Below are 19599 nucleotides of genomic sequence, written 5' to 3' on the forward strand. Positions count from 1 at the left end.
CATGTGTTCTCCCGGGGAAGTTGTCCCTGGATCACGGGACCCTGGCAGTGGCGGGCTGCACAGGCTTCTGGGAGGGGAGGTGTGGACAGTGACCTGTGCTTGTTCACAGGCTTCTTGGTGGCGGCAGCAGCAGCCTTAGCGTCTCATGCCCGTCTCTTGGTGTCTGCGCTGATAGACGCGGCTTGCAGCCGTCTCTTGAGCTCGTTTAGGCGGTGCTCTGAATCGAGGGGATTCAGAGAGGGTCCTTGCGCCCCCAGAAACAATCGTCTCTTGCCTCTTCGGCAGCTCCAGACTTTTCCCCGGACTCCCTCCCGGCTAGCCGTGGCGCACTACCCCCCTTCAGGCTGTGTTCACGCCGCCACCCCAGTCCTCTCCCTGCGCTCCGACTGAAGCCGGAGCCTCAGTTCCCAGCCCCCGCCCGCTCCGGCGGGGGAGCAGACAAACCTCTTGGGCTGGTGAGTGCCGGTCGGCATGGTTCCTCTGTGCGGGAATCTCTCCGCTTTGGCCTCCGCACCCCTGTTGCTGTGCTCTCCTCCGCGGCTCCCAAGCTTCCCCCCGGCCACCCGCCGTTTCTGCCAGTGAAGGGGCTTCCTAGTGTGTGGAAACCTTTTCTCCTTCACAGCTCCCTCCCACTGGTGCAGGTCCCGTCCCTATCCTTTTGTCTCTGTTTATTCTTTTTTCTTTTGCCCTACCCAGGTACGTGGGGGAGTTTCTTGCCTTTTGGGAGGTCTGAGGTCTTCTGCCAGCGTTCAGTAGGTGTTCTGTAGGGGTTGTTCCACGTGTAGATGTATTTCTGATGTATCTGTGGGGAGGAAGGTGATCTCCACATCTTACTCTTCTGCCATGTTGAAGGTCTTCCTGGCCTGGACATCCTTCCACTGAGTGTGTGATGGGCATCCCCGGATGAAGCCGCCTGTCAGTTCTTGCTCTGCTTTTCTCCTTTCACTGCTGTTCAGGGCATCATTTAGAGTTGGAAAGCTACTTCCATCTGCTCCCCCATCTTTTGTCTACCGTTTTCTTTGCCTCTCCAGTGGTTTCTATGGGAGCGTATTTTAATCGGAGGGTCACCGTGGCAGTTACACCTTGGGATTTCTTTCTGTGCTATCATATCAGCAGAAGGTCTGATATATTGCTTTTGAAAACAGCAGGGATAATGTGAACTAATACCCTAGTGGAAGGCCTATACAATATATTTCACTATTTAGGCCTTCAATTTGTATTTTCATTAAAGTAATTAAGTGTTCAACAATTCCAAAAAAAAAAAAAACCCAACAATTCCAAAAAGCCTATAATGAAAAAATTCAGTAATCCTCACCTCCTGTCTACCACACTCAACTCTTATAGCTGTTTCTCCTGATAGTTCATGTTTCTAAACAATGTTCTCATATTGCTCTTTCAGGAATTTCCAGACTTCCCTCTATGTTGGAGGAGTGTTTAAGACCCTTAGGCAGCCCTGTGCCCACTGCATTTAGCTTTTGGAAATATTTCTTTTGGAAATATTTTCTGGCCTTCTGTTTGTCAGATTCAACCCAAGTAAGCAGTAAGGGAGGATTCCTGTTCTTCGTTGGGTCATTTAACTCCATTTTCAGTGGTTTATACCAGAACATTCCTTGAATTCCAAACATGCCAATAACTGAACAAACTACATTAAAAGACTCTTCCTGAGTGGAGAAACCCAGTGCCGGAAGTAAGGCTGACTTAAAGCATTACAGTACACTTATAAGAAGAAACCAGGGGAGTTTATTGCTGTGGTCTTCCTAAAGGGTTCAGGTTGTCTTCAGCTGAAGCGGAAATTGTAGCTGTGAATCAACCTAGGACTTCTTACGAGTCTGTGGCAGGTAATGTAGTCTTATCTGTCCTTTCCTAGAAAATACCCAAGGGGCTGAAAGCTAAACAGCTCAGTTTTCTGAACTGGAAGCTGATGCCCTCTCCTCACCTCACTCCTGTAATACTTAATCTAGCCGTAATTAGCCGACCCAAGAAGATAGGAAAGACACGCCAAGGCCAAAAGCACTTCAGAACCAAGCGCTCCATCTGCCAAGGGGTGTAGTCAAGTTTTTTCTCCACCCCTTCCTCTCAGTGACTCTTAGAGTGTACCCGGGCCACAGGGTTCAAATGGCTCAGAAAGTTCTTCTGGAGCACTGATAAGATCATACAAGTTCTTGGAAAATTCTAGTTGTCAAGGATTCCTGTAGAGCAACGTGTGGCAGTTAGGGTATAGAAAAAACAAGGAGAGGAAGGTTTTATGAGAGGAAACTTGAGCAATTCCATTAGAACAGGTTAACTCACCCAACTGTAGTCTGTTCTAACAGCTTAAAGATGAAATAAAACCATGAGATTGTAGTGAACAGAATTGCGAAAATAGACCATTGGCTAACAAGAACAGACTTTTCATAAAAATCACGTGTCTGCATTTCTGTGAGTTAATCCTAAAGATAAATCTGAAATTATTTGGTCTGAGTTCATTCAATCATCCCTGCATTCGTTCAGTGCATACCAGATGCCAGTTCCATGTGTGCTAGGGGCTGGGAATGCGATGGTGAAAGCAAAAAGTGCCCCAGCTCTTAGCGATTCACAGTCTAGCGCACAAAGCACTCTACACACAAACGGAGGGGAGCACGGTGACGGGGAGCATGTTGATAGAGGACCCTGACTAGGGTATGGCGCCTGCTAATATCAACTCCTGCGGAAGCTCATATTGGGTAGTTGGGCTAAGATCTTAAGGTTAGGGATGGATTAATTTAGGAAAAGAGGGTAGGGGAGTGGGAGATGTTCAAAGTCTCCATGGTGGGAGGAAGGAAGATGCACTTGAGGAACTGAAGGAAGGCTCAGCGACCAGAGCTCAGGGTAGGAGGGGAAAGTCACGGGAAGTGAGGCTGAGGGCTAGGTTGGGCCAGTACCAGGCAGTCAAGGATTTCAAGCAGGAGAAACACCACGACCGCTCTGCCTGCAGTGCGCAGGGTTGGGGGGACATGTGAATGTGGGGCATGTCTAGTTGGTGAGCTCTGGCCGCAGTCCAGGTGAGGGACTGTGGTTTGGGTGGTGGTGGGAGCTGTGGATGGATGCAGGAAGTCTAGAGCCGGTAAGTGGATAGGACTTGACACATTGGAGATGAGGGAGAGGGAGAGATCCAGGGTGGCACTTAGGTTTCTACCTATGGAATGTGGTAGAATGGATTATATATATATTTTTTTCTTTAATTTTTTTAATAAGAGTAACCCTTCTAGGGGGCTTCCCTGGTGGTCCAGTGGTTAAAGACTCCATGCTTCCACTGCAGGGGACACACGTTCGATTCCTGGTTGGGGAACTAAGATCTTGCATGCCGCATGGCATAGCCAAAAAAAAAAAAAAAAGAAGAATCCTTCTAAATGATTTTCTGCAAATAAGTTCAGTTGGCTCTCCGTATCCATGGGTTCGGCATCCGCAGATACCGACAGCTGACTGTATTATGCCACTTTATATAAGGGATTGGAGCGTCCAAGGATTTTGTTATCCAGAGGGGTCCTGGAACGTGTCCCCCTGGATATTGAGGGACCACTGTACTTCTGGTATCCTTTTCCAAAATGGACAGATTTGCTTATGGAAAATGTTTAGGGAGTGGAGTGGGCGGTGGGAGAGGGTTGTTATTATAAGGGACGTGAAGACCAAAGTGGAAGGTCCCAGAAGGTGAAGTGTGAACATCGCCTGGAACTGACACTTTGACTAATGACAGGAGGGAGCTTATAAAGATGCTCCTGAGAAGTTTTTTACCTGTGATTTGAATGAAAGATGAGAAGCAGAGATGAAAAGGCAGCATACTGTGAGGAGTGTATAAAAGCACGACCGTGTTTGAATGGGAAGGTTGGAAGGAACGATCGGATTTTCTTGTTTAAGGAACATCCTTACCCAGTGAGCATCCCCTAAAAGTAAAGCTTGAAATGTGGGAAATTACGTTTTTACAAGATGGCAAAACCGGACTTGTTTTGTTTTCTAAGGTGATTGACATGCCGGAACACAACCCTGGCAATTTGGGAGGAACGATGAGGCTGGGAATAAGAAGAACTGTTTTCAAAACTGAAAATTCAATATTAAGTAAGTTTCTCAGATCATTTGTTTTATAACATGGCAGGCATCATTTACATGGCCGTGCCTGGCCACAGCCCTCCTGGAGCTCTCCCGTCCCGCCCCTGTCGCCCCTTCCCTGCCTCTGCACTCGCTGGTCCTCCTGCTTCCCCATTCCTCTCCCTGAAAGGGTTGGTAGAACACACATGGATGCCCCTTCTCATTTGCCCTCCACCACACCCTGGCCAGTGGGCTGCTTTGTGCTTTACCGATGCTCCTGGGGTTGACCCTGTACCAGGACAGCCCTGATTCCAGCTCAGTTCTTTCCAATCCACTGTTTTCTCCACTGCATCGAAACCAACTCCCTGTTTAACTGTTTCATGTCTGACTGCTTTGAGCCGCTAATTTTTGAACTTCTTGAGAAGGGGGCCAGTTATGTCTCAGAAGTCTATTTCTCTGTTCCCCGAGTGGCTCCAGCATGGGGTAAGGAAAATATGACATGCTTCACTGTCTGATACTTGCTGATCTTCTAGTCCCGATAAGGTTATTCTAATTTCTGTGGAACTTTTTTCCATAGCTTAACATATGATATGAGAATAACTTAATGTAACCCCAAAACCCTTAATTCAATTTGATAAATGTATCTCAGTGCCTGCTCTGCGCCATATGCACTGTGCTCGATTCTGGAGATAGTACAGCAGTGGCCGGGACAGATGCCTGCGCTGCTCACCTTCCCCCCTCCACCCCCCACCCCACCCGTCCCGGATGCACAGGAGGGAACCCAGGTATCTCGGGCGTCCAGCATCATTCCTGTGAAGTTATAAGAATACCTTAGAAAAATGCCTTCTTCACTCAAAGAAGAATAAGACTAGAAATATGAGGTTCTCCTTTAAGGCTGATAAACAGCTTCTAAGGAATATAAAGCTTCCTAGCAAGAAGGAAATTGAAAAAGGAAAAGTTTTAAAGTGCACATATTTCCCTACTCTCTCTGGGTGAGAAGCCAGTGTTCTTTAAGTGACTTGTTTCTTTAAGAATATAAGATTTTTTTCTCTTTGTGGGTATTAGCAGCAATTCTTTGGCTTTCAGATGTTTCTAAATACTTTGAAACTTTGTTCAAATAGTGGTCTAAGAGGCAAAAATGGTTAGTGAGAAATTTCATCTTTTAAAATTGTTATCTACTATAAAAGATTCAGTTATAATCGTACTAAGCTTTTTAAAAAGAGCATTGTGTTCAATATATTTAAAATTTTTACCTGTCTTGATGGAAATAAGACTGATTTAGGATTTGTTTTTCTTTACAGTAGACCTGAAAGTAGCATCGATGATTTTTATGAATCTTAAACATAACACCAAAGTTTGTTGCTTAATTAACATCTTTTGCCTGCCTTGAAAAAAAATTTTAAACAGCTCTATTAAGATGTCATTTACATACCATACAATTCATCTGTTAAAAGTGTACAACTCACAGAGTTACGCAACCATCACCACAGTCAAATTTTGAACATTTTTATCACCTCAAAAAGAAACCCTGTTCCCTTTAGCTATCACCACCACCCCCTCCAGCCCTGAGCCCATTACCTTAATCTATAGTTTTGCCTTTTCTGGATATTTCATATAGATAGAATGGTATGATCTCTGGCATTTGTGTTTGGCTTCTTTCATTTAGCATAATGTTTAAACGTATGTGTACATTATAGCATGTGTCAGTACTCCATTCCTTGTTTTTCTAAACTTTTTCTTTTTAAGTTTTCATGGTCTTTTCTAAACTTTATCTATCAACCTTAGTTGTTTTTTTTTTTTTTTTGCCACACCACGTGGCATGCAGGATCTTAGTTTCCCGACTGGGGATTGAACCCCGGGCCCCCTGCAGTGGAAGTGTGGAGTCTTAACCACGGGTCCACCAGGGAAGTCCCTATCATCCTTAGTTTTTATATAGTCTGTTATAGTAGCAAACTTTTTCATGTATTTAGTCTTCATGTCTATTATTTGGACATATATTTAATTGAGTTAAGGAACCATAATATACTGATTCATTTCCATTTGCTAAGCATTTCAGGTTGTTTCTGTCATTTTGTTAGAAAAATGCTGATGTGAACATTTTGACCCAGTGTTCTTTTGTTCTTTTGATTGTTTCTTTAGGATAGATTTCCAGAAGTCAGACTATTATGTCAAAGGGTATGAACACTTTTACAACTGATAATTCTGCTGGATTGTTTGAAAGAAAAGGTGAACCAGTTCATAATGATGTTAACTGTAGTGTCGTGTCCTTGCTTTCTCTAGTCTTTTTGCTAATATTTTTATTATTTTTCTTCTTTTTCTATTAACAAGAACAAAAAGGGCCTTGTATTATTGTACTTTAATTTGCATTTGTTTTCATTTCTACAAAGTGGAAATTTCCCCTTTCCAGATGGTGGTTTACTTGTTTGTATACCACCCATGTCTGAAGTCTCCACCAGCACTTAATATGGGAAGAGAGAGGTATACCAGCCCAGAGTCTCTTACCTAGATGGTCTAAAGCGAGGGTTGGTAAGCTTTTTCTGTAAGGGGCCAGATAGTAAATATTTTCAGTTTTGGAGCCATATGGTCTCTGATGCAACTACTCAACTCTGTGTTGTAGCGTGAAAGCAGCAATAGGCAAATATGCAAGTGAACGAGCATGGTTGTGTTCCAATGAACCTTTATTTATGGACACTGAAATGTGAATTTCATGTAATTTTCATGCATCATGAAACATTCTTTTTCTTTTGTTTTTTTTTTTAACCATCTGAAAATGTGAAAACCATTCTTAGTTCCAGAGCTGAACAAAGACAGGGGAATCCTGTTCTGCCTTGGGGTTGCCACGGCTTACAGAAACCCCGTCTAAACAAAAGAAGCACAGGCTGAAGCAAGAGGCCAAGGCTGCAAGGCTGCTACCCTCCTGGGGAGCGTTCAAGGACATCTCCCCACTTGTCCACTTGCCTGCCTAAATACCCTATTTAGTGACAGAGTAAGGCCAAGACGGCTTTCAGAAGCCGTTTGGTCCAGCCTTTGTACTGTTCACCTGAGCCCACGGGTGGAACCCTGTGGGGCCCACAGGGTCCCAGGAGGGCCCACAGGTGGAACAGCTCGCCATGGGTGGGTGCGGGGGACAGGCCTCGGCTGCTCTTCTCACATTGTTTCTAGTCTTCTACTGGAACACGTGGCCCTGGCTCCACAGCCCACCGTTACGATCACTCTCCAAAACGGGACTCTTTAAACACACATTTCAGGATTGTGAAACTTGTCAAACACCTCAGATGTGTATATTTTACTGCATGTAAATTATACCTCAGTTTACAAACCACACACATTTTATCTGGGAATGTAGATGGTAGGACTTGTCTACTTATAGTGATACCATTACTTGGTTGATTAACTCATTAGATGACTTTTGAAAAGCAGGGGGATATGGTACAAAGCAGTTAAGTCTTTTTTTTTTTTAAACATCTTTATTGGAGTATAATTGCTTTACAATGGTGTGTTAGTTTCTGCTGTATAACAAAGTGAATCAGCTGTACATATACATATATCCCCATATCTCCTCCCTCTTGCGTCTCCCTCCCTCCCACCCTCCTTATCCCACCCCTCTAGGTGGTCACAAAGCACGGAGCTGATCTCCCTGTGCTATGCCGCTGCTTCCCACTAGCTATGTATTTTACATTAGCAGTTAAGTCTTAAATGGGGTGCTTTGAAGAGTGAGAGATCTAGATTGAGGTGTGGCTAGAGATGGAGGGGGTCAGGCTCAGGTGAGAGGGGAGCCAGGGAGAGCACCGAGGAACTTTGGTATGAGAGGGTTTTAAGACTTCAGAAACTTTATTGTTTTGCTTGTGGCTCTCAACTGAGTGTGAGAGCTGGGAACATACTGAAGTACAAAGCAATACAGGCAAGGTTCAGAGCTCATTCAGGGGACAGCTGACAGCCTTTTGAATAGTGTGTCCAAAATATTATAGGTCCCTGGCTTAATTTTTTTGGTCAGGTCCCAAGTATGTTGCTAAGACATCCAGGAAAAGAAGCCTGTTTTGTCTGTGCCAAGTGTGGTCTTTGAACCGAACTGCCACCAGCGGCAGGAACACATTATTGGGACCATTCAGGTAGCGTGTTTGAATACTGCGCAGTCTGGTGTGGGTGTGCGCTGGTAGGAACGCTAGAGTAAACCCAGTTTAAAGCAGTCCCAAACTGTGTATGCAATCCGCGTGACTCTGCCCTCCAAACCAGCACCCTTGCACTCGGGGAAGCAGAGGAGGGAGAGGGCCAGCCCCTGAGCACGGTGGGGCTGGGCCGTGGGGTCGTTAAAGGTGAGTGGATGCTGTTTTGCCCTCCAGGGGTGTCCGGTCCAGTGGCGGATGCAGCATGATGTATTGGAAGGAATTAGGAGCCCCCTGCTGTGCAGTGCACACGGCTGGAGACCAGGTCCTGGTGATTTCCCATCAGAGTTCTGACGTGACCCTCATCCTCAGGGCAGGCGACATGGGGACAGTGAGTTGATGCTGGCAGACGTCCGCTGGCAGAGGAGGCTGGGAAGAGCTCCTCAGGGTGACGCCAGCTGCTAGTGAGTGTGGCAGAGTCTAGGCTGCAGGAGGCCAGCGAAGCTGTCTGGACGCAGCAGGTGAAAATTGAATAGTTTAGGAAAAGACTTCGTTCCTTTTGGGGACCTTGTCTGCATTTCCTCATAATAAGGAGAAGGACTTGACTGAAAGCTTGGTTCTGCTTTACTGTAAGAGAAAGAGGTTTTTGTTTTGAGAGGACAGAGGCAAGAGGCCAATTAGGAAGGTATTGAGTGAGTCCCCGTATTAAGGATCTGGGTAAAATTCAAGGCATTGGAAATGCAGAGTGGTTTAATCTCACATTTGAAAGAACTGAAAGACAGGCGGATAAGGGGAAGAAATTTTCAGGCTAGAAAAACTGCTTGTGCTTTCTTATCTCTTATCCAAGCGTTGATAGACAGAAACAGCTTCTAGTTCCTTGTGTGATTAGATTGTTAGGAAGTTTGAGGAAAAAACCAGCCGCACAAAAAACCTTGGCTGGGTTAATGAGGTGATTTATAAAACAGTTTGAAAGAGATCACTAGGGAGTTAGGGACCCAGAAGGTCTGTGCCACGGTAACATGTTGCGCTGAGACAGGAGTTTGAAAGGAGCGTGATGGGCCTCGGGAGAGGAGTGGGCCAGCCTCCCCGTGGACAGCCCACACTGGGGGTCCCTCTCTCCCCGGCTGCTTCTTGCCTTTTGCTGGGGCTTTCCCAGCAAAGTGTATTCGTGGATATGGGGGCTCACAGGTCTGGGACATAGCTCCTTTAATTGTAAGGGGTTAAAGCATTTATATCCCCCTTACTGGACCAGCTCTGTCCTGAGCACTTCACCTGTGGGAACTCGGGAGGTGGTTACAACCCAGCCCCTGGAGTCACACCGCCCCATCCCCAGCTCTCAGTCGCTGGCTGTGTAGCTGCTCACCCTCAGTTATGCATCTAGAAAATGGACATCAGAAGAGCTGCTACCTTGTGGGGGCCTTGTGAGGGCTAAATCAGCTATGCACGTGGGTCCTTAGAACAGCACCTGGCACAGGAAAGCACTATTCCAGTGCGACACTGCGATCGTGACTGGGGAGGGTTTATCGTATTGACCTGTGATTCTCTCAGAGCTCGGGATAAACTTCAGTTAGTGGCCTGTGTTAAGAATGGGCTCTCACGGGGCCAGTGGCTGGGGAGGAGAGGTGAGCCGAAGGGTGGGGGGCAGGCAGCCCCTTTGTCTTGCAGGTTCTCTCAAGCCCCTCCCTTCTGGTTTCCTGGCTCCCCAACCTGCTAATATGGTCTAGCAGAAGAACGCAGAAAATCTAAGAAAAGAGTTTAAAAAAATGCGATGAGAATACTAAAAGGGGGGGGTGGGGGTGGGAATAAAAGGAGATACAAGCAATGGAAAAGCATGTGACCCTGCAGTGCAGAGTTAAAGGGAAGGACTAGCATTTTTAAACTAGAAAATTAACATTTTCATAATAGAAAATTGAGATAAAAGCAGAACATGAAAAATAAAATTAGGGTAAGGGGAGGAGTTTAGATACTTAAAAGAAATGAGATGTTTTCTAAAAATTAAAGGAATGATCTGCTAAAATCCAAAAGTAAAAGATGGAGAAGGAGAAAGATACCGGACCGTGCACTTTCTAAGTATCGGTCACTAGGACACGGTGGGCATCTTTTCAGTTATGCCTGTCAACACCCCTGGGACCCAGCCGCATTTTGCACGCGAGAACGGTGTCGTAGCATGGCAAAGTCACTTGTTAGACGGTCACTGAGCTGATTTCAGAGCCCGAACTCCTGACCACCTCACTCTGCCAAATGGCTGGACCTTAATCAGAGGGGACAGAAACCCCCAAACAGCTCCCAGAGCTGAGCCTCCTCGCACTGAGAGCCCCAAGACAGGCTTCCGCAGGTTTCAGGAGGAGTGTCTTGTGGAGGAGAACAGGGAGTGAAGAGCCCACCCCTGGCTTCTGAAAGCCAGTTGAAATCAGGTGCTTGACTTGAGGAAGGACCCTGTATCAACCTTGGACTGAGCAGCTGGGCCAGTAGGCCCCGGTTGGGAATGTGAACGAGTTACACAGCCAAGTGTGAGAAATGCCATGGCTTGAGCTCAACAATCAATGGCAGTTAACAGTGGGCCTCAGAGTTAGAGAGGCCATAGGGAATGGTGGGGCCTGGGGCAAATTGACAAGCACTTGACCCATCAAAGGAGTAACTGCTGTAGCTGATAGTTGCATGAAGGACTGTGGATTGAGTCACTGTTGCCAGTCTTCTAAATTTTTAAGAGAATCTGGAAATCTAGAGTTTTATGAGAAATCTTCTGATTCTTAAATGTTGGCAACATATTTAAAAATTAATAACTGTGTGTCTGCCGACACTGTGCAAGCCAAATACACCAAAAATCTGCACTCTGGGCAGCCTCTTGGGATCTCTAGACAAACACCAGCAAATCCTTGCACATACAAAGAGAGCTCTAGCTCCTATAATACCTAATTAGTACAGGGCAAGGTTCTGGGCAGTCTTAAAAGTGAGTCAAATTAAGACACGGGTGCAGCAGTTAAAAGATATTTGTGCAAAAGCACAGCAGGTATTCTGAGAGAGAGGTAATGAAGCCCATCAAGTAGTGATTTTAGCTTTATTGCACACTACGGGTGATTTCTTCTGGCCCCCTGGAAATAGGAAATGTGGAGGCCCGGTGAAAGGTAAGGATCGGGAGGTGTAGAATGGGAGCGTAAGGCTGACGGCTTCCCGGGGAGTGAAGGTGGGAGAGGAAGGGAGGGTGTAAGCGTGGGCGGCCGTCCCCAGTGGAGGCCGCAGGTCAGGGAGGCGGGGCAAGGGGAGTCCAGAGAGGAGCAGAGGTCACAGATGGGGGATGGGGGCGTTACTCCAGTCCTCACTGAGGACAGATCTGCTGGGTTGTTCAGTAAAATGACAGGAATGAAAGCTGGGTTGCAAAGGGTGGGGATGGGGTGTTAGATAAAGGGGGAGTCAGAGGAAGAGGGAGTGGTGGCGGCAAGAATGGGGCTGTTTACCTTTTACTTTTTAAAATTTTAGTTGTAAAACACACATAACATAAAATCTGTGATCTTAAGCATTTCTATGTGTACAATTCAGAAGTGTTAAGTATATTCACATTGTTGTGCAGCTGATCTCCCGAACTTTTTCATCTTGCAAAACTAAGACATTTTACCCATTAAACGACAACTCCTGATTCCTCTTCCCCCAGCCCCTGGAAACCACCATTCTGCTTTCTCTCACCAAGAATTTGATGACTCTGGGTGCCTCATATACGTGGAGTCATGTAGCATTTGCTTTTTGTGGCTGACATTTCATTTAGCATAAAGTCCTTAAGGTTCATCCATATGGTAGCATGTGTCAGGGTTTCCTTCCTTTTTAAGGCTGCATAATATTCCATTGCATGTATATACCATTTTTGTTTATCCATTCACCTGTCCACGGACATTTGGGTTGTTTCCACCTTCTAGCTTGTATAGCTTTTTGTGGGGGAAGTTTTTGCTCTGAAAAGGAAAGAGAAAGGTTCAGGTTCAGACGCTAGGATTATTAACAGGAGGGTGGGGATTGGTAAGACCGTTAGTGGGTTAAATATATATTATATATGAGACAGAATCTACCCAGTAGCGAATTAGAGAAGGAGAAGGTGTAATTCGGTAGGGTTTTTGTTTCCGACGATGCTGTTATATGCATTGTTGGTGTCTTGCTGCCTACACTGAGAGTATTTTGTAGGTCCTAAGACCTTATCAGGTGTCTTTCTCTAAAGCTTTGCTGCTACGTGCTTCTTAAGTGAACATTAAGCTTATGTGCAGTTAATCTCTGTTGCATTTTATTTTGTCTCCAAAAAGACTAGGACAGGAAGGAAGACCATGTCACTTTGTCATCATTAAGGATGTCCCCTGTGCCTAGGCTTACCACATGGCACGTGTGCTCAATAAATCCGTCCAGAGAAGCGCTCCTAACGACATGGCATATCTACCCCTTAGTCTTTTCGGTCCACAGCTGGATACAGTCTGCGTCCAGCTGCATCCAGCATCTCGCTTGTCATTGATTGTCCCCCCAACAGCACGTTCAGTGATACTGTGGCTCAGTGGTTACTGACGAGGAATGCACAGGGAGTCACTTGGTGCTTTGTAAAAACCCACGTGCCTGGGCACTCTCCTGAGAGCGTCGAAATCAGAATTCCTGGGGCCAGGGCGACCGTACAGTGAGAATTCTTAGTTTTTGATTTTAAGGTGTTTTCATCTGGTAACACTCTGAGCTGATTCTCAACATATAGTTTTAATGGAAATTTAATTTTTTTTCTTTTTTCATGGATATGGCAATGGATTAATTTCATAAATTCATTCTTGATAGATTTGTCAGTGATTAAGAAAGATTTTGAATGCACAAAACAACATTTCCAAAGTTCTGAAAACATGTTTCATCGTGTACCACGTACGCCCCCTGCCCCATATATATGCTTCATTCATTAAACAAATATGTATTGAGTACCTGCTTATATGCTAGACACTGGTCTCAAGAACTGAGGGGATGGGTCCCTATCTTGTCTATTATCTTGTACAACTTATGTTCTAGCTTCCATTCTTTCTGTTTGGATTTCATAGTCTAGAGATAACAATACCAGTCACATGGCTTACTTACTGTTTTAAGTGTTTCACATGTTTTGATTTATTCAGTCCTCACAACAACGCTATGAAGTAGAGACTGTCATCACCCCCATTTTACAGATGAGGAAGCTGAGGCAGAGAGGTGCAGTAATTTGCCCAAGTCACACATCCATTACATGGTGTAGTGGAATTTAAAGCCAGGCATTCTGGCTCCAGAGTCACTATACCTCCCCTCTTCCTGTCACTTCTGGGATTTCATAGCAAACACAAAGTTTGCCTTAAGCCAGGCAGCAGGCACAAGCCACGCAGGTTCAAAAGTTCGTGCACTATCCTGCTAGTCCCGATGACTCAGATATAATTCCCCAATATAATTCCTTATATCCTAATTTGGAGGTTTTTGCCATTTTTGTCACCATCTCTATTAGTATTGGCAGGCTCTGTTATTGGATTTGCTTAGTCATCTGTCCTAATGAAGGAAGGAGAGAAGACATTTTGGACTCTAGGAGGAAAAGATCAATGACAAAGTTAGAGGTCAGAGGAGAATCAGAATCCTCTCAAAGTTAGGTCCAGATGTTTCAACTGCTTTTTCTTGTAACTTCAGGGTATAAGTGTTTCCATTTTTTCCAACTGGGCATTATTGTGCTATCATCTTCCGTTTTTTCTTTCATTTTTATGAACCGATAGTTTGAGTACAAAGGGCTCTGTCTTGAATGACCCCCTGGCAGTGGCGTGTTGGAGTTCTCTCAAAGGAGCTCCCTGCCCCCACTACGCCCATTTTTCTTCCAAGGCACATAGCTAAATACTCACTGTCATTAACATCGCCACCAGGGAACTCAGTTTGTATGCACAGGATTGCAAGTAGAAGTTCAGTCATGATAATTGATCACACTTAGTCATGGAGAATACAGCCAGTTTGAGTTTTCTGTATCCAAGTCAGAAGCTCAAGCGAGATGTGAGACATTCGGTCTCTTGGTTGAAACATCCTGTTCCGCGGCCTGATGACACCTTGGAGAGTCTGGCAATCCCCTGCCTGTGGACTCGAGCCCTGCTCCTGATTCTGCTGGGGTTCGGCGATGTGTTCCAGCGCTGTCGGCAGGTCTTCCCGTCCCCTGGCTGTGAGCCTGGGGTCTGCGTGCTGAGAGCCGGTGCGGAGGGAATAGTCGTCGGCCCCTGTGCCTGCTCCAGTGCTGTGACCCACTTGGCCATCCTGCTTCTCTACGTGCTCCATGGGCCCTGTGTTCTTGAGAGGTGTCTGGTGACAGACCCCGCTCCTCTCCACCTCACACTGGGGTCACTGGGCGTCCCACTGGCCCCCGTGTCCATCGCCAGACAGGCTGTGCCCGAGATGCTGCCCTGGGCTGCGGCCCCCGCTGCGACACGGGCCTGTCTAAGCAGCCGCGCGTGTGATTCTCTGCCACACACCCCTGGTTGAGAACTGTGGGTGGAGATGTGCTCTCATTCCTGCCAGCAGCCCTCCGTTCCTGAGGCGATGCTGGTTTCCGACTGTCCCCTGCTAATAACGCAGCAGGTCACATCTTAGTGGTTACATCTCTGTCCTCGTTTTTGTTTTCTGGAGTAAATTCTTAGAGGTCAAATTTTAGTCAAAGGATAGTCATATTTTTAAGGTGGGGTGTAAACCAGTGTGGCCAGTACCACACGTGCGAAAGAAGAGGCGGCTGGTGTAGTGGAGAATGCGTTGGGCCGGGAGTGAGGAAGCCTGGGCTCCAGACAGGACGGCATGGCCAGCGGGGCGGGGCTTTGGGCAAGTCCTTTGGTTTCGTTTCCCTTCCCTTGGTTTCATTTTCTTCTTTTGTAACATGAGCCCCGTTGTGAATCTGCACAGTGGTGATGGTGCCGATGTCACTGGGGCTCTCCGTTCTGCAGGCAGGCGTATGAAAGGAGGGCCTCTGCTGGAGTCCATGGTGGGCTTCCCTCTGTGCACTGCTGACGGCTTACTTGAGAATTGCTTCAGGGTTTCAAAGAAGCTATGGCTGTCCTATAGGAAAAGAAAATCGAGATTACTATCTAGAGTCTGGTTCATTTTTAGGCCTCTGATAGACGGATGGAGATCAAAGAGATTTCCCCCACACAGATGCCACGGTTGTGGTTCCAAAGCTGATTGCTACAGTATTCATTTCACTTTCATATCTTTGCAGGGAAACTTTATGGTGACGTTCCTTTTATAGAAGAAAGACACAGACATCGGTATGAGGTATGGCTGTTACACTGAATTACTGTGGAATATAGATGCTTAGTGTGAGGAACCCCAGTGATCACAAGCGGGCCTCTGGAGAAGCTGTCCGGCCTGGTGTCCATAGGGCTCAGGGGAGAAGTGTCAGATTTCCCAGAGGAGGCGGGTAGGGGTGCGGAGACTCTGGTCTTGGCTTTCCAAAGGCAAAATCTTTAAGTATCTGCACATGGGACATTTCAGGGCTCTCTGTTACCCTAACTGCTGTCTCTTAGACCGAGATAAAGTTGTTATCCTTATCCTGAACCTCCTGCCCTTTATTTTGGCAGAGTTGGGAAAAGGGTACTTGCATCTTCTGAACCAAATGCCTCTCGGGATAGGGATGTGGCTCTGGGTATCACATGATGGACTCTTGGTTTGGGAGCCTCTTGGAAGCTACATTGAGCATGAAGCTTAGTGTCGCATGATGAAGAGGAGTTATTGTTGAGATTGCCGCATGAGAAGCCTACGTTCCCCAAAATGCAAATTGTCTGTTCAGGGATTAATTGGTGTACCAATTACATTGCTTTTGACTGTGAAGAGTCAAAATTCCTGCTCATTATTCACTGATACCAGCCTAAGCAATAAGGAAATTTGTTATCTCAGGTAACACGTAGTCCAGAGGCTTGGCGGGCTCCAGGCATGGTACAATCAAGGCTCGTGCTTTGTCTAGGAGTCCCTTGGCCCTACCCTTTTCTGTGTGTCTGCCTTGTCCTTAGGCTGGTCTCCCTCGTAGTTGTAAGATGGCTGCCAGTGGCAAGTGAGGCAACATGCATCTCTCCTAAACCTGATTGGGTCAATTTAGATTACCTGCCCACTTGTGAACCAGTAACAGTTCAACTGCTATATATATATATATATATATATATGTATATAATCTCACATCTTCTTTATCCATCAGTGGACACTTACGTTGTTTCCATATCATGGCTATTGTAAATAATGCTGCAGTGAACATCTTTTTGAATTAGTGTTTTCACGTTCTTTGGATAGGTACCCAGAAGTGGAATAGCTAGGTCATATGGTAGTTCTACTCTTAATCTTTTGAGGAGTCTCCATGCTGTTTTCCTTAGTGGCTGTACCAACTTACAGTCCCACCAGCATTGTAGGACTTTTCTCTACATCCTTCCCACATTTGTTATTCCTTGTATTTTTGATGATAGCCTTTCTCACAGATATGAGGTGATAGCTCATTGTGGTTTTGATTTACATTTTCTTGATAATTAGTGATGTTGAATATCTTTAAATGTACCTTTTGGCCATCTGTATGTCTTCTTTGGAAAAAGGTCCATTCAGATCCTCTACCCATTTTTTAATTTTTTTTTTTTTTGGTGTTGAGGTGTATGAGTTCCTTATATATTTTGGATATTAACCCCTTATCAGATACGTGATTTGCAAATAACTTCTCCTATTCAGTAGGTTGCCTTGTTTTGTTTGTTTGTTTGTTTTGGTCATGCTGCGTGGCTTGCAGGACTTCAGTTCCCCAAGCAGAGATTGAACCCATGCCCCTGCAGTGGAAGTGTGGAGTCCTAAGCACTGGACCGCCAGGGAATTCCCCGCCTTTTTGTTTTGATGATGGTTTCCTTCGCTGTGTAGAAAGTTTTTAGTTTGATGTAGTCTCACAGTCCTACTTTTTGAAACTCATCTTTGGGGAGGAAGGTGATCTCTGCGTCTTACTCTTCCGCCATCTTCCCTGCTTTTTTTTGAAACTCATCTTTGGACAGTAGAAGGTGGGCCTCCCAAATGTAAGGGCTGTGATCCAACTATTTCTCAGGTTCATCATGAATTTAAAAATAGGCTTTGAGATTTGAATATAAATAGAAATTAACTCCTAGTTAGAGCATCACCGAAATGGAAAAGCCACCCAGTTGGTGGAGGACATTTTCATAAGCTGATACGTCTGTATTGCTCTGCTGTCCAAAGACACTTCATTTCTTGTTTTTCCAGGTGAATCCTAGCCTGATCAACCAACTTGAGCATAATGACTTAAGTTTTGTAGGTCAGGATGTCGACGGGGAGCGGATGGAGATCATTGAACTGGCAAGTAAGTGGGCTCTTCATTTTTGAAAACTTTTGTGGTGATTGTGGTGAGCTAATGTCTCTTTGTCGACTGTAAGCATACAAAGATATAACTTGAGACCCATTTTATTTGCTCTCCTTTTCCTCTCTCCTTTGAAATAAATATGCAGCTAAATAGAAATAATATGCACTAAGTATAAAGTGCATGAAAAACTAGATTGCTTATAATACTAATCATTTTGGGGCCTATTAGAGTGAACCTGCCATAAAATGATGTCGTGTTCGGAGCCTACCAGATCTACCAGTAGTGTGCTTCCTGGCGTCCTTGCTCCCTTCCTGGGGTGTCTCTTGTTGCAGCTTCTGGGTTAGACGCTCTGGGAAAGGCAGGCAGCCCACTGTTGAGCAGCATTCTGCTTTCTCCCTCCTCTGAGGAAGAATGGCCCAGTGCCCCCTCACTACTGGTGACTGACTGTGCAGCACATGTGACAATAATTTGTTAGATAAACCATCCTCGTTATTGAATGCTTAGTGTGTTCAGGATACTCTAAAAATGGTAGCATCGTTTTCTAGAACCTACCTTTTCCAATCTGTGTACTTTAGGCTCCAGATAACCCGAACTACTTACTCTTCTTCTAACTTTCCTACTGTTTGTTCCATTTTAGTCCACGTCACTGTTCTTCTACTTCAAATTCCTTTTCTCTGTCCCTTTCCTTTTCTGTCTCTCAACTGTTCAGGTACTTCAGAAGTCCCGAGCAGGGAGGAGTACTGAAGTTGGGAAAGGCTTCTTTGACCACTGTAGCATGTTACCTGGACCCAGAAAGAAGGCAAGCAGTGGACATTGAGTGTGCACTCACTAGATGCTTCTCACCAGACCCCTTGCTAGGGACTCTACGTGCCTTATGTAACTTACAAGGCAGGTGATGTTATTCCTACTTTATGGAGAGGGAGACCCGAGTGCAGAGAGGTTAAGCAACCTGCCAGGGCCATCCAGCCAGCCCCTGGCGCGACTGGAGCTAAACCAGGTCGGAGCCTCCTTCTGCCACCACCTCTGTGGGATTTTATTGTTCTTCTTGTTTTCATTGGACATTCCACTTAAGATTATCAATCCATGCCTGAAGTTTTAAATTAGAATATGAGGATGTATTTTCTGTAGTCCTTCTGATGGAAATGCCCATCATTTACAATTGTTATAGAGTGGATCACTGTTCGGTGTTGAAGTCTCTTAAGGCTGGCATGTGAGAGGGCAGAGAAATTTCTTATGCAAATGACTATTTGTTTACTTTGTTCAAGTACTTATTCTCTTTAATTCTCCTGTCTCTCATTATTACCAGCAAGCACTTAGAAGCTTCTTCATCGCAAGGATTTAGTTTCCCACCGACACTTTCAAATTTCATGTGGGTTGGAAAGGAAATGAGACCTGCTGTAAAACCTTGCAGTTTTTAAAAAGCTGACTGCAAGGGAATTCATTTTATTAAGGAAAATTTCCCAGAAGATTTTGATCTTAGCTACCCTTATCACATCCATGAATCACTACGTTCCTGAAGGAGTTCTAAAAGGAACAACAAAGCTTGAGATTAGTATAATGTCAGAATTTGTTTCAAAGCAATTAAGAGCATTATTTAAAAGATACTTTGACTGATAGAGCATCATCAAAATAAAAAATTTTAGTCTCTTTCCTCATATTGGATTTTTTGGGTAAAGTGATTCAGAGCAACGATCCATTCGTTCAAATATTCTTTCCCTGGCTATGACACGATCCGTTGCTTAGTTTCTGTCTCTAGTGGTACAAAACCACAATTATTGTCGGCTTCTTTCAGAGACATCCCTAGATGCTGTGCTGCAAGATTCATCACATCTTTAATTTAAAGAGGTATTGTTTTCCTTTCTAAGGGCAGCTGGTTTCTCTTCTTTTCTTGAGGGGACACTTTCCCGGGAGAAGGTGGCATTCCTCTCACCAAGCTTTCATACCTGAATGTTATTCTAATTCAAGGAGGCTTCTTCTTGGATATGATGTAGAGGATGTCTACACTGGGTTTTTCTGGATTCAGAGCTGTCCAGTAGAATCTGCTGCAATAATGGAGTGTTCTGCCCTGTTCAGTATGGTAGCCACCAGCTGTGTGTGGCTGTTTAGCTCTTGAAATGTGCTCAGTTAATTTGAGTGAGT

At 45.3% G+C, this 19599-nt stretch overlaps 1 protein-coding gene across 6 annotated transcripts in view; it reads left to right on the plus strand.

Annotated features, from left to right (window-relative positions):
- The window catches only part of CTPS2 (CTP synthase 2), a 109252-nt gene that overhangs the window by 72250 nt on the left and 17403 nt on the right, over positions 1-19599 (plus strand). For 5 of the 6 annotated variants that reach the window (XM_019925627.3, XM_019925631.3, XM_019925626.3 and 2 more), the window contains 3 exons: positions 3975-4071; positions 15346-15401; positions 17364-17460. In XM_019925627.3, coding sequence (XP_019781186.2) covers positions 3975-4071; positions 15346-15401; positions 17364-17460 — 250 coding nt within the window. Of the gene's footprint in view, positions 1-3974; positions 4072-6180; positions 6268-15345; positions 15402-17363; positions 17461-19599 lie in introns of those variants that run through there. The other variant, XR_002174472.3, reaches the window with a different exon arrangement.

This window comes from Tursiops truncatus, chromosome X (genome assembly GCF_011762595.2).
Source record: "Tursiops truncatus isolate mTurTru1 chromosome X, mTurTru1.mat.Y, whole genome shotgun sequence".
NCBI classification, from domain to species: Eukaryota; Metazoa; Chordata; class Mammalia; order Artiodactyla; family Delphinidae; genus Tursiops; species Tursiops truncatus.